The 14,588-nt window shown below is 40.2% G+C and overlaps 1 protein-coding gene across 4 annotated transcripts in view; it reads left to right on the top strand.

Annotated features, from left to right (window-relative positions):
• dock1 (dedicator of cytokinesis 1) overlaps positions 1 to 14,588 on the top strand; it is a 176,579-nt gene that overhangs the window by 56,620 nt on the left and 105,371 nt on the right. For all 4 annotated transcript variants that reach the window (XM_051417283.1, XM_051417285.1, XM_051417282.1 and 1 more), the window contains exons 23-26: positions 75 to 183; positions 2,789 to 2,859; positions 7,260 to 7,366; positions 12,830 to 12,957. In XM_051417283.1, the coding sequence (XP_051273243.1) occupies positions 75 to 183; positions 2,789 to 2,859; positions 7,260 to 7,366; positions 12,830 to 12,957 (415 nt within the window). The remainder of the gene's footprint in view (positions 1 to 74; positions 184 to 2,788; positions 2,860 to 7,259; positions 7,367 to 12,829; positions 12,958 to 14,588) is intronic.

Raw genomic sequence — 14,588 nt, forward strand, 5'->3', positions numbered from 1 at the left:
TTTACACAGGGATGAAACAAACAACAGCCTTGTGATCATCTGCCAATGTAATTCTCCACTTCATCTCCTCCCAGGCTCTATGAGAACAAAGGAGAGGCCGACTTCATGGAGTCCTTGAGGAACCTTTTCACATCCTTTAATGACATGATGAACAGTAATTCAGAGAACACTGGCATGGTGAAGGTAGGTTGACAATCACACCAACACATCCAACTGCATGCTATCGCTCAAACCCCATGCCAAGTTTCCGCTGCTTTGTGAATAGTAAATAACTGCTGCTGTGTGAATAGTAAATAAATCTGCTGTGATTTTCTTGGATGACATGCTCTGTAATTGGAGATCCATGTGTCTTGTTAGATGAAGCTTAGTAAACATTAACATACGGTTCCTTCTGTTCATTGATAGTCTCTATGTCCTGCAGTATTTGTTTTCTTCACCTTTGTCATGTGTCTTTGTGCAGATCTTTGTGATCTTTACTCTCACTTGTCAGTTTGACCTTGTTAGGGCTGCATGTAAAATGATTTATATTAGAGGGCATCTTATAAAGGTACCGAAAGGAATAGTTGAACATTTTGAGAAATTAGCTTACTCACTTCCTTGCCCATGTTTAAATGAGAAGATTGATACCACTCTCATGTCTGTACAATACATATGAAGCTACAGCACGAGGGAGTTAGCTTACCTTGGCATAAAGCCCGGAAGCTGCGGGAAAGAAGTAGCGTAGATCTGTCCAATGTTATATTATATTTATATTATATCTTGTTTATTGGAGCATTACGGATTGTTTCTGCTCCCAGCCAAGTAGTCCAGCACAAATTATATATGTGTTTGTGAGCTTTAGAGTTGCATGTAGATGGATTTTTTTAAATGTACCAGTGCCAGAATAGAGCCAGGGTAGCTGTTTCCAGTCTTGGTTTTGGTCAATTTTTTAAACATAAAAGAGAAAAAGTTCATTTTGCATTGGCACTGTCGGTTTCAAAAATGATATTATATTTTCTCAGGTAGTGCAGATTGAATTTTTAATGCTGGTCAAGATGACATATTGTGTTTGTTATTTATTGGGTGTTTATAAGGTGTTATCAGTCAGCCAAGGCTTTTTGTGCAGCCCTATCCTTTCAGATTTTTCTTGCATCCACGTATTATGTATGTTTGTTCTGTGTTGGTTTCTCTTGTCTTGTACTTTCTATATGTATGTATGTTTGTCTTCTCTCTGTGTCACTTTGACCTTGACTGTCCTGTGGTCTGGGGCTCCTCTGGCCTTCTGCTTTTTAGCTGCTCCTTAAGGTATTTATTTCAGTGCTTTGCCCCTTCCGCCTTTAAGCTTTCTCCATTGTGTTTTCATTTCACTGTCCTTGATCCCGAACACTCCAGATCTGAAACACACAGGCGCATATATATTTTTTGTTATTTTGTGCAGCTACACTCGAAGACGCACACGCACACGCACACGCACACACACACACACACACACACACACACACACACACACACACATCTATGCTTTTAGAGATAACATAATCACAGTTTACATGCACCTTGGCACACCTACAGTAGATCCATGTGCACGCTCAACCATAGGAGAAGCTCAGGAGTCAATTAGGAGTCAGTTGCTGTGTAATTGGGTGAGATATTAGCCTTACTGTCAGTAAATTAAAAACTGATCTTGAGGAACGGGCATGAAAGCGAAGAATCCTGGTTTCTTCCCAAGTCCGCCCTTGTGAAAGCACTGTGACAGGTGGAAGCTAATGAGCAGTCCCAACATACCTCAAGTCAGAATCCTGATGAACATCTGGACAGATCGACACACATACAGGCTAAAACTTACAAAACTAAACACACACACACACAAACCCAAATTCTTCTGGTGACTGTGAGGCACATGTAGCAGCAGATGCAGGAGACGTAACTCCACTGAGACTTGGAATGACACTTCACAGAACACATCCCCGCACAACAGGTGGGAGTTTAGTTGTTGCTAGAACAAAGAACAAAGTAAAAAAGACATTCTGTAAAAACGGCTTCTTCAAGGAGTAAACAGAAGCCAACTGAAGCAGGACCTTTGAAATCCAGGTTTTAGTTTCCCCAGCTCTCTCTGTCTGCAGAGACCGAAGGTGTTGAGTTAGGCATATTAAAGCTCTAAAAACATCTACTGAGATTAGGGTAGATTAAAGCAGGATTTTATTTGGAGGTCACGACTATTTGCAGATATTCAGAAATATTTTCTGTATGTGGGATTGTTGTCTTCTTTCATCATTACATTTACTGAACAAAGTATTTTCTCTCTTAACAACCTCATTTGAACATTGCTAATGACCTTTCAGAAATAAATCATGCACAATAACAAACAGTAGATTGTAGCAGGTGACGCCCAGTGCACTACATCTGTACAGCTAATCAACCCGTATAAGACAGACAGGCACTGCTGCTAATTTGCACAGATGCTGTATAAACACCCCAACCCACCTTGGTCGGTATTTAGCTGCAGTCAGTTGGAGAGGGAAGTGTCAGCTCAGTTAATCATTTCCATTATTATGGACGGCTCTGTAATCAGCCACTGGGTGCACACACTTGATGACTTTATTATCATATCGATGGGCAAATGTAGATTGCATGTGGCTGTATCTATCAAGATTTCATTACGGAGATCTCTTCCATTGGTCCCAGTTTATTCATTACAAGTATTATGACCATCCCCTGCCTAATCTGCCCCTATCAATCAATGACTGAACGAATTAACATGGAGCTGAAAATAACCTGCTGATGGTTAATTTTTACTTTCCTTGTCAAGGGTGCTGCACTGAAGTACGTTCCCACCATTGTCAATGATGTCAAGCTGGTCTTCGATCCAAAGGAACTAAGGTAATTTTATATGATCTATTGCTTATTTGTATGCTCTATTGTTATTAGTCTTGATTCCATCAATGTCGTGTTATGCTCAGTTTGAAGTATCGCATTGATGGAAACTTCAAGATTTCAAAAGGTTTTTATGCTCGTTTGAAGTGGTTTTCCATATATGTTCTGACGCAGTGAACATTTAATTTGCATGACTGACCCAACAGTCCCCTCATCGCTCCCATGGCTCTATAATACATCCATGTTTGCCCCACACATATCTGATGTAACCTTCCTCACATATATCAAACAAACAGAAATGTCATATTTCCATCCCGTTTTCTGCATTTGTTTCACCGATTGAGTTTAGACTGGCGCACTTTTAATCTTCTGGTTTTCCGACTGGATAATTGTCGCCACCTACTGCTTATCCCAATGAACCAACTCCTAATAATCACATCATAATGGTAATAGATAGAAACGAGCATTGATTGACATTTTCTTTTGCCATTTTATATAAAATTTGCAATACATTTGGATGGAAGCTCGACTACTGACATCTGCAGAACACAATTATAATTTGGGGGAAATATATTCAATGGAGAACTTGTCATCCCAGATGATGCTACAGCTCTCTTAGCAATTTATGCACTTTTTTTAGTTTTTGGTGAGACCTGACGGTAATTTGCGTCTTTCTGTGAGTTTCTCAAATAGTATACTGCTGAAGAGGACCACAGCAGCTCATTAAAGCAAATGTTTAAAAATTGTTCATATTGGACTTAAAGGTCCTTTTGCTGCAGAATGAAAGGAGAAATCTTGCTTTTGTTTGTTTTTTGAAGAATCCGTTTGAATTAAAATTTCATGTTTAGATGTATGCCTAACAAACTGATGGGATGTAAAGACTTAGAAGCACCAATTACCCTTTTGTCTGCCTCTCTACCTCTGGCTGTTTTGTATTCAGCATTCAGTAGCTGTACTGTGATGGGCACTGGTTAAACATGCCCAGGTTGCCTTGGAAACCCACTGACTGCTCCACTCAAGTGTCCATTTCAGTTAATGTTGTCTAGTGTGAATGTCATCTGCTATAGCTTAATGCTTGTCTTAATAATAAATGACTTTTGAAGTATCACATGCGGATGTTCCTGTGGCAATAAATTATATATTTATAATAATGTTGAATAAAACGGAACAGAACACATGATAATCCATTCTTATCATCTGAATTACTTTTCCTTGTAGAAGTGAATGGACTGTACATTTCAAGACCCCTTTTAACCTTTAGAACCAAAACTTCCCATGTATTTTTGGGGGCCAAAACTGTTTTTGAGAACTGAAAGGACATTACATTTGTGACAAATGCCTCATGGGTGTGCCCTTGATTTTCTGTCCCATTTGAATGTCTTTAATCTGTTATGCTGAAAGGACACAGCACAAAAACAAAATAGAATGGCCTCATTTATGCAACAAAATATTTACTACTATGTGAAAAAAGCTTTCCAGTTGGAAATTAGTATTTCAAAACATACATTTTGTCCTGATTATCTCATGATGAAATATGTGTCCTGTACACAGACAGTTTCATCAATAGGAAGGACACAGGACACGTTTGGAAAATCAGCAGGTTGCTTTTGACGAGTCTAATGTTTATGGGTAAACTGCTCTTTCTTGGGTCTATCTCGGTCACATAATCTTAAAATGATGTCATCATCAGTCAAAAGCTTTACCTGTTGGATCAAAAACTGTATTTTAAGTACTACTTCACACAGCAAGGGTTGAGGCTGTTTTTTTCCACCATCTAGTTACTAAATTACTCAAAAAAGATGAGACAAGATGCTGACAGTATCTGGCCACCTCAGTTTAATCAATTTTCTCAGGGGAAACTGTATTGTTGCACATTATTTCAAAACAAATATTTTACCATCTGAAACACAAGGGAGACACTGGGATCTATTTTTCTGGCAGCTCAAAGACTGGCACAAGTAGTGCTACTACATGTGGGTATTTTCAAGACATGGAAATGCGCTTTGCCTCTTCATTTGCAAGCACTCAGCAAGGAGCCCCTGCCATTTGCCCACATCCAGCACCTGGGCAGCTGCCATTTCCACAGCAGATTCTGGGCCACACAGGATCACCAATCCCTGCCTCTGGCCTCCACTCCACCACTGTCACAGCCTCAGTGAAGTGTGGGAGGGAGGGTCTTTTGTCAAAGGTGGAGGACTTTCAGTCTTTCAGCCCATCTATTCTGTCCACAATGCACCATTTCTCTGTTCAGCTCTCTGAATTTCTTCTCAATTTAATCCACCAGACTGTCCTTCTCTGTATGACACTGAATCAGGTTAATTTCAATCGAATCAAAATGTTCAAAGTGTTCATTCCTGATTGTGTCATTCATGATAAGGCGCATCAAAAAAATTTAACCAGGAACCTTTTTACATTTTTGGATTTTAAAGATAATTGACTGATACTCACCTCCTGTACTACACTGGCTCTCAATCTTTTTGGTTACAAGGACCCGTAAATTAGGCTGCGGACCCGATTTGATAAGAAGTATTTATGTTGAAGTTACCTGGTCGAAAGGTTGATTTTCACTTGAGTAACAATAAGGTTAGACAACATAATGAGTGCAATGCTACACGCTCTTAAGAGAGAACATGAGAAAAGCTTTTGATTTCAACTCTAATTCTGAAAGCTTACGAACCCATTCACTTATCCATTAATCACAGGTCTGGCTCCTTTTCCTGCCTGAGCAACTGTGGCATCAGCTGTTAGCTGTTAGCGCAAACCTTCAGTTCAGTTCAGCCGTTTTATAATCCCAAATGGGGAAACTTGACTTTCTGTCAGGGACACAAGATAAAAAACCAGACACAAATGAAGTACACAAACAAAAAATCTTTCCTGTACATGCAATATACAGAACAAAATAAAACACACACAGTCTATAAAATTCAAAATTAAATGTGTAGAACAAAGGAGTTTTTACTGCTATTGCACTGAACCGGGGTACTGTAAATCTACGTCCCCGTGGAAGAGTTTCAAACTCAAATGAACCTGACTGAGTGGCTGAGCTGGAGGCGACTAAATTGAAGCCTTGGGGGTGTTGGTGTTTCATCCCCTGCCAGAACCTTTTCTCTCCTCCTTGAGCCTCAGCTTGCCAGCATAACGAGCATCCGCGATCCTCATTGAGGAAAAAACTGTCAGCTTTATGTGTGTGCATGAATGCGGATTTGTCTCTCAGGCTCTGAACTGTTGAATGCTCATAGTTTGGTTGGAAAATGAATCATCAGTACAGAAATATTTAGTTGAATAGTGTGCATTGACATACAAGGTTGTGTCGAACTAGGTATCCTTCAGGACAACCGCTTTGTTAAACAGACAAGCAACATTTAAAGTCTAGTGAAGCCAATGGAGGTGGAGGTCACACACACCCACACCCACATTTATTCGAGCCGAGTAGACTCTTCTCAGAACTGTATGGGTGTACAGACTGTGCTTGATTGACATTTCTCTGACTCAACTGTCAGTTTTACTGAACTTGTTGGGCATATAGACTTTTATAATGTTAATTGTATGAAGTTTGGATACCTTAGCAAACGTCTTACGTGGCTCAGCCCAGCTTCATCCTTAAAAAAAAGTCTAATTAACCAGAACTGGACCATACGGATCAAATCTTTAATCAAGTTATAATTAGTTTGACAAAAAAATCTTAGCACAAGGTCTATTTACTGGATATTGTGTGGCATTTCTCGTGGCTTTCATCTGCAGATGGACTATGCCCAGGATTCAATTGTTATCACACGATCTAAGTATGGAATGTTGGTTGGGTGATGAATTGAGTGAACTCCATGTGCTGATAAAGGCCACGCGATACGGCTGAAAGCTTTAGAAAATTTCCAGTAAGTGATGCTGAGATTTTTTTCCTCCATTTACCATTTGCAAGGTAACCTTCAAGCTCAAGTTATGTATCATTTTATAAAAGTATGTATGTATATTGTGATATACTGTGTTGCGTTCTCTGGATTTAGTCAGGAAACCTTTTTTATGGATTTTTAAAAACAGGTTTTGGTTAAATATTAGATACCTGACAAACGAAGGTACTTCATCACATAAATGTTTTAAAAATTCAGTAAATCAATAATGTCTTTGTCATTGATTTGCAACATGGACGGATATCCTGTGATGGAACCAGAGCTAGCAAAATCTATCTGAGAAGCTGTTCTCAGAGTTCATCTTAGGTCAGTTCCTCTGGGTCGGTTGTCTCATGCTACGTCCAACCCTTGCCAGAATATCTGAAAAGTACCCGTGTGGGTGTGCGGGACCTTTTTTAATTGCGTTGTGGATGATTGCTCGTGATGGGAAGCAGTCAACCAGCCCAAGATGCCTGATCAGTTTGACCTTTTGTCTTCATTGTCCTCCTTCTGTCTCTGCAGCAAGCTGTTCACCGAGTTCATCCTAAAGGTTCCTCTGGGTCGCCTGGTGAAACAGAAGCTAGACTGTCTGATTGACATTGTCCACAGCGATCTCTTTACTCATCACGGTGAGAACACACACACACACACACACACACACAAACTGTACTCACAGTTCTTCAGTGCATGCACCTTCTCTCACAGTGCAGTAATATAGGCAATCACACACACCAGCTGCCTCCCCTAGGCAGCCCTGTGTGAGCCCACAGTAAAGGTCATTGGTGAGGTGCAGTGGAAATCCCTCTTGTTATCTAAGACAGTTAAGCATCCCCACTGCTAAAATCACCTCAACTTCAGAATATCAGTATTCCCATCTTCCCAGTCTTTAAGTCTCAGCCCCTCCTTTTGTCTTTGTTTCAGTATTTAATCCTTTTTCCTGTTTTTATCAGGTCATTTCTTTTCTTGTTTCCCTTTCCTTGTCTCACCCCAACAGCACTGCAATGCAACACTTTTATATATACTTGGGCACCATACTATATAATATCTTGGCCATGGTATAGTGATGTCAGATATGAAGGGCAGGGATGTAGGGATGTAGGGATTTAGAGATGGTTAATGAGAACCTGCACCTCCAGTCCCTTCAGCCAGGCTAGCCTGCGGCACCCTGCAGACAGGGCCCTGCTCCAGTGACGGTCGAAGGCCAAGCATTTTGCTAGAGGCAGTGGTCCTCTGAGGCCGTGTTAGGTTAGAGACAAACACGCTCACATGCATACTGTCCCGTGGAAGTAAATTAAATGCAAAGTTCCTAACCAAGTAAAAAAGCAAGAGTGATTTAATGTGGCTAGCAGGAACAGGACATGCCTCAAAGCAGTGGACTAATGTAAAGGAAGTGAACAACAAAATTATCCACTTGCACGGCTGCTCTCTGCCTCCGTCATCAGCAGATGTTGAGTTCTGCATGAATGTACAGAAATCAAATGATGAAATGGAACTTGGACGAGGTGTAATGGCATGTTTGTCCTATTGAATAATGTCGGATATTGAACATAACAGTGTAAATGTCTACAAATTAATGATCCAGTCCTTTCATACTTTTGCAACATAAAATTGTCCAATTGGTGTTTTGGCCAGTTTAGTGAGTAACTATTGAAGGTGCTCAGTGCGTGGTCCTCTGGTCATTACTATTGATCTGTCTGTGTAATTGTGGAAAGGCGAGCCTCCCTGATGCTTGTGAATGGCTTTCTGATCAGCAGGAGGACTTGTTGCTGTGATGTAGATATAGCCTATCCCACTGCTCAGTTCTCACAACAGCTCAACGCGCTGGAGTGAGGTCAGTGTGTTGTTGTAAAACTGTGCAAAGTAAGTGATGGAGAAGGCTTAATTGCCAAGTAAAACTGTCCTTTCCACATCAGTATCAAGCTGAGCTCCACTTTGGAGATGTTTTTATCATGGACAATGACCACTGCGGTGAGCAAATGAGTTAGCGAGGCAATTTTTAAGGTGGCCTAATCAGCTGTAGTAAGTGCGTATTTCCAAGGAGCTCATTGTTAGATGCATCCTGATCCCCAGGTGGTCCCTGAAAGGTTCTTTTGCCAGCCAATCCCAAAGTGAAATGTACTGGAATACTTTGAACAAATGAATGCAACAAGACGCATCTACCTACATGCTCAACATGGAGTTGTCTCCACACACTCATCAGTATGCATTGAATGTGTTCACTGAGGGAAGTGCTTTCTTTCCTGTAGGCTGCAATGCACAGTGATTCACATATTAACTGTTTCTGAGTAAAAGCATGTCTCAAATTAGTATTTTTCACTCCCCGATGGGCTTAGTTCTGTTCAAAATGACAACTTCAGACAATAAGATGACATCCATTTCTCCATGGGTTTCATCTATACGATGAAAATTGAAATGCTGTGTGTTGGGTTTGATTGGTACTGCATACGCAATTCCCCGCTGCAGAAGAAAACGTAATGAAGTCAAAAAAGAGGGAAGTTTTTTGTTTCTTTTTTAAATTTATTTCAAGGCTGTGTCACCTTCACTGTTGACGGTATAAAAGGAGAGAGCAGGACGGGTGCATAAATCATGTGCAAATGGGCTCATTGGAAGAGAACAAATATGTCAGCTGCTCTCCTGGTCTGTGTTAAAGGGGAAAATCACTGTAGCGTCTAAAATCTGTTTGCGCTCGAAGTTTGAGGAAAGCGCTCATGGCCTAGCTTGATAGTTCCAGTCTGCTTGTCCCGCTCCAACCCTGCTACTAGTGTGCATGTGCGTGTGTGTGAATGTGTATGTATACTTGCATGTCCATTTATGCATTTGTGTGTGTGTGTGTGTGTGTGTGTGTTACCGTTTCTGTGTATTTCGAGTTTGGTGTAGGCGCAAAAGGGGATGAGGATTGGACCCCTGTAAAACAAGGTATTAAAAACTCCACACAATGTTAGACGCCCTCAGATAGGAGATTTGCTTTTGTGCTCAGGCTCTGGAAGATTACTAAGCACATACACACGTGTACATGAAAACACACATTTTCGCTTTAAGCTGAATCAGCTTGGTGCTGTATTCCACAGCACCAAAAATATTTCAGTGCAGACATGGTTGTCACTTTGTGTCAAGGCTAACTAACACGTGGCAAGGCAAACTCTTAACAGCCATAACGTTTCTTTTCAGGTGTTTACCAGTGAAAGATTTATTTGAATAATAGCTGTACTGTAGAGCAGCCTGTCTACAATACTGCCATTAAAAATTGGATGATATTCATGAATGATTTGTGGAGCTTTTTCACATCTTTAGTATCTAAAGTATCTGTCCATGCTCTCTGTAAAATGACAGGAAATTGGCACTGATTTAAAAAAAAAAAAAAAAAAAAAGCATGTTTGGATGGAGCCACTACACCACGAGTCGAGAGCTCTAATCCTTTGGTCCAAAGTGAAAGATCCTTTGAGCTTTCATCAACGGGACTCCTGAAGGGATATTGGGAGAAATTATGGATATGGTCCATGGTCATCAGAGGATAAATGTTCTTGATTTTTATGACCTCCTGCCCTGTCCTGCAGCACCACACTCAGGCCAGATTGTCAACATTTTTACATAAAACACCTCAAATATGCAGAAAACATTGCCATGAGATTTGTTGAGCCAAAATCCCCAAAGATTGAACCCTTTTTTATTTAGGTGTCAAAAACCTTTCATCTTGTGCCACCTATTTGCTTTTGTATGTAATGTGTGATAAAAATGTAATAGGTGGATTACTGTGAGATTTAGTGAGCAATTTAATGATCCTTAGAGGATAAGCCTCATGTATTTTCGGTCACAATGTTACCTTTTCTATTGCACCACCCTTGAGCCAAAAAATTACAAAAATTGACATGCAAAAATGCTACATTTTCATGCTCATCAAAGGATAAATTCTTTTATGGCACTTAATGAGCATTAAACCCTCCCTGTTCTTGATGCCTCTTGAGTGTCTTTTTGAATATTCTTACACAAAATCACACTGATGCAGCTACTTAGTGTGTTCATCAGTGTCATTTTATAACATAATTGCAAAATAATGATTTATCATTTAGACCCCATATTTAGTTGATATACTATCTTCAAGAAAGAGCTTCCATGTAATTATTTTTACATTAGGATTATTAAAAGTAATTCAAAAGGAGTCCAGCAGCTATGAGGGATTTCCTAGATTGCTAGAAGAGAATCATCATGTAATTGAGGAACTAATCAATGCCTGAGTCATTAAAAATGAAATTTCAAATTCTCCGGGAGTCTTTATTTGTTAAATTTCTAATTACTACGTAATGCATTCATTACCGTTATATTACAGAGCCTCATCATGGTCTCTATGTGGAGCTCTGAGTAATGGTTAATTTTGTAATACTGGCAGGAAATGGAAACAACTTCTGAAGACATGAAGACATTCCCCTCAGTCAAAGATGCTGTTCTCTCTGTGTATGTGCCTGTTGGGAGGAAAGCCTAAACTTTTTCTTTCTTCACATATCTTCATGAAATCACTCCATGGTGCTCATTTTTACTTGTCCTTCCTTTAGAAAGGGGCCAGACAATGTGAGAAAGTCTGATTGGATTCATGTTCAATACCTCTGGGTATTGTTATTGAAGAGGTCACCGCAGTTCATGCTATTCATCATACGTTACATCCTGCTGTTTATCATCTGGCCTTGAGCAGTATTGACAATTGGCAAAGCTTCTGTTTGGTTGAGTGTGTTTTGATGAGGAATGAAGTTACATTTTTATTTTGTCCCAGTTGATGGGCTTATTATAGCTGTAAAATTATCTGCGAAGCCGATTGATTGTATTGATTGTGAACCGAAATCCATTGCCATTTAGAGTAGGGGTGTCTTTGCACCTTGTTATTATGAAGATGGTTATTTGAAGGGTGCTGTTGTCCCTGTAGCCTCTGTGATTGGTGTTGTTTTAACTGATTGCACTGCTCTTTTTTTCTTGTTTTTTTTCTTTTAATATAACATTACTATAATACTTTGTATTTGTGGGAAAGACTGTCAGTGGACTGCATGAGGACATTGAGAGGTGTTTTATTTTAAACATGATTTTTTCTTCTTTTCCTTTCTTTCAGAGGGGTTATCAGTTTTTTAAAGTGAACAGGAAACAATTATGTGATTGCTTTTTTTCTCCCAAAATCTCTAAAATACTCACTTAACCCCTAACTGATACTTCCCATCTTTCAAATTGAACCAACCTAACTCCAGTATTTGTCCCCAGGCTTTAAATATGAGCCACACACACATATACACAAATGCCACTAAGATTGGAATCAGAAAGTTTAATAAAAAATATGATAATTTTGTGGCAAACTGCCTCCATGAGAATACTTTCCGGCTTATCTCTGCTGTCCTCCATGTCCAATTGCCAACCAAATTCTCTACCCTCTGCATATGGAAATGTACTTTTTGATGTTACCGTCAACATCAGACAAACTCTTTTGGTTGGGTTAGGTAGCATGTTGTGTAGAATTTTAATTATAACTGTTACTTTGACAGAGCTGGCAAGAAAGTATTTTAAGGGCAAAGGGGACCTAAAGTATGTAACAATTTGTCATCTGTACATTTTTAAAACATATCCATGCTTAAATTACTAGGTTTGACATTGACAACAGTATAACTACCACTGACCCACTGGGACAGGAGGAGGTTAGGTGCTTTGATTAAGGAACAATATTGGAGAGGAATCAATTTAATGCCGATTTATTATTTTTTTTTATACAATTAGCCAAGGTGTCAGATCCCTAGGTGGTTTGGTAATTTTTTCCAAGGGAGGTTTTTGATTGGTTGGCTCTGAAAATCTTTATGGCTCTGATTGGCTCTTCTTCTGACAGCCGTGCCGTTGTACTCTAACTATTCCAGGGGGTTTTGGGCCACATTCAGTTTAATTAATAAACTCATTCTGTGTATTGTTTTAATTGAATCCTCCGAGCTGTGAGGAAGCCATTAACAAGCTTCCTGCGTCTTCATCGAGAGCCTGTTAAGAGCATATGCCGTTCTGCCTTCTGCGATCCATCATCTGCTCCGTGTGTTGAGCACCATTGTTAGTGTGTGTATTTTGCGCTGTCCCCGCAGATTGTCGTGAGATCCTCCTGCCGCTGATGACAGACCAGCTGAAATTCCACCTGGAGAAGCGGGAGGAGCCAAAGGCATGCTGCCAGCTGCTTAGTGACATCCTGGAGGTGCTCTACAGGAAGGATGTGGTGAGGAACATAACTCTCAAGCTTTATGTACTTTTGTTTCCCTCTGGGAACAGGAGCATAACAAGGGAATCCACGAGTCCCTCCTTGAGGAAGAAACACACTTCGACTGTGGTTATTTTACTGAATTGCTACTAATCAGTGTGCTGTTCTTAATTTATTTTATTGGCCTGCATGCCCTAATAGGAGCACATTTTATTGCACTGTTAATTTACTAACCTGTGGAGTTGGCTGTGCTCAGTAATTCATTTGTCAGGGTGGCTAGAGGCCATCTTCAACACCATGAATGTGCTCTAAGAACATGGTGATGGGCTTTACCTTCTGGTGTTTTAGAGCCAGAGTACCTTATAGAAATGTGGCCTATATGAAGTCCATCACAGAGCCAGTTATCTCGCCAGTCAAAGCTAATTGTTTTTTTTTTGGTCATGTAATTGTTGTATAGTGTATAAATTGGCTGAAAATAACCATCATTTTCCATTACAAGTTCCCAGAGCCCAACGTGACGTCTTCAGATTGCTTGTTTTGTCTGACAAACAGTCCAAACACCCAAAGCATTCAATTTACAATAACAGAAGAAAAAAAAGCAGCAACATTCTCACTGGAGAAGCAGAAATTGTTTTCCTTGATAAATGACCATTTACAATAAAACAATTAATTTTCCAACTTGTTTACTTTTTGTAGATCAACTACTGGATTAATCATCTACTTGTTTAGTTACTGAAATTAATTTTTCACTGGAGTCCACATCCCCCACACTCAGGCAGTAGCCTCACACCTCACATGATAACACTCCACCGCTTCACAAGTGTGTTTCATCCTCTTCCATGCCCAGACTCCCGATGTCCTCCCTCAGGCCCTCTCAGACTCCCCTCGCCATTGATCACTACGGCCTGGCCTCCCACACTCCACTCTGCTTGGGATTATCCACCTCTCCCACTTGCACTGCCTTTCGCACTCCTTCTCTCTCTGTCTCTCCTTTTGCTGCTACCTCTCCCTGCTTTGCTCTCTCTTTTGTACCTGCGCTGCACACTTTGATATATTTACATTCACACATTGATAAGGAAAGAAATAGGATTGGAAAGAAACCCACTGTGGATACCTCTGTCCACTTGAATTTCTCAGTTATCATACAAATTACACCTTGTTAGAAACAAGTATCTAATTCTGTATTTTCCCTTTAAGTAGATAGATTAAATTGAAAAAGGTGGATTTTTCTTTGTGTGCTAGTTTTGTGTAGAAAAAGGCTGGGACTTTTCTCTAAAAAGAAAAAAGAAAGAAAAAAGCGAGGGAATTATGCAGTTTTTACAAAAGATGTGTGTCACACTTACTGCATTGGAAGGCAATATCTGTAACTTCCTCCTCTGATAGTTTATTCTCCAAGCGCTCGTCTGTGATTGTGTGAATGTGCACAGACTCGCGTGCACAAGGTCTTCAATCACAGAAAGAGCTCTGTAAATTATTGAAAGTTTAGGTTGACGCTGCAGAGCTCGGCCTGCTTAGAAGATTCCCCCCCACAGGCAGGTAGAGACAGAAAGAAACAGCCCTGTGCTCACGCAAACTCACTCAAACTCACTCCAAGCAAAATCGGCCCACTTACTTCACTGATGACAACGATACAACTGCCCCATGGGTGT

Source organism: Dicentrarchus labrax, unplaced genomic scaffold (assembly GCF_905237075.1).
Source record: "Dicentrarchus labrax unplaced genomic scaffold, dlabrax2021, whole genome shotgun sequence".
In the NCBI taxonomy this organism is placed as follows: Eukaryota; Metazoa; Chordata; class Actinopteri; family Moronidae; genus Dicentrarchus; species Dicentrarchus labrax.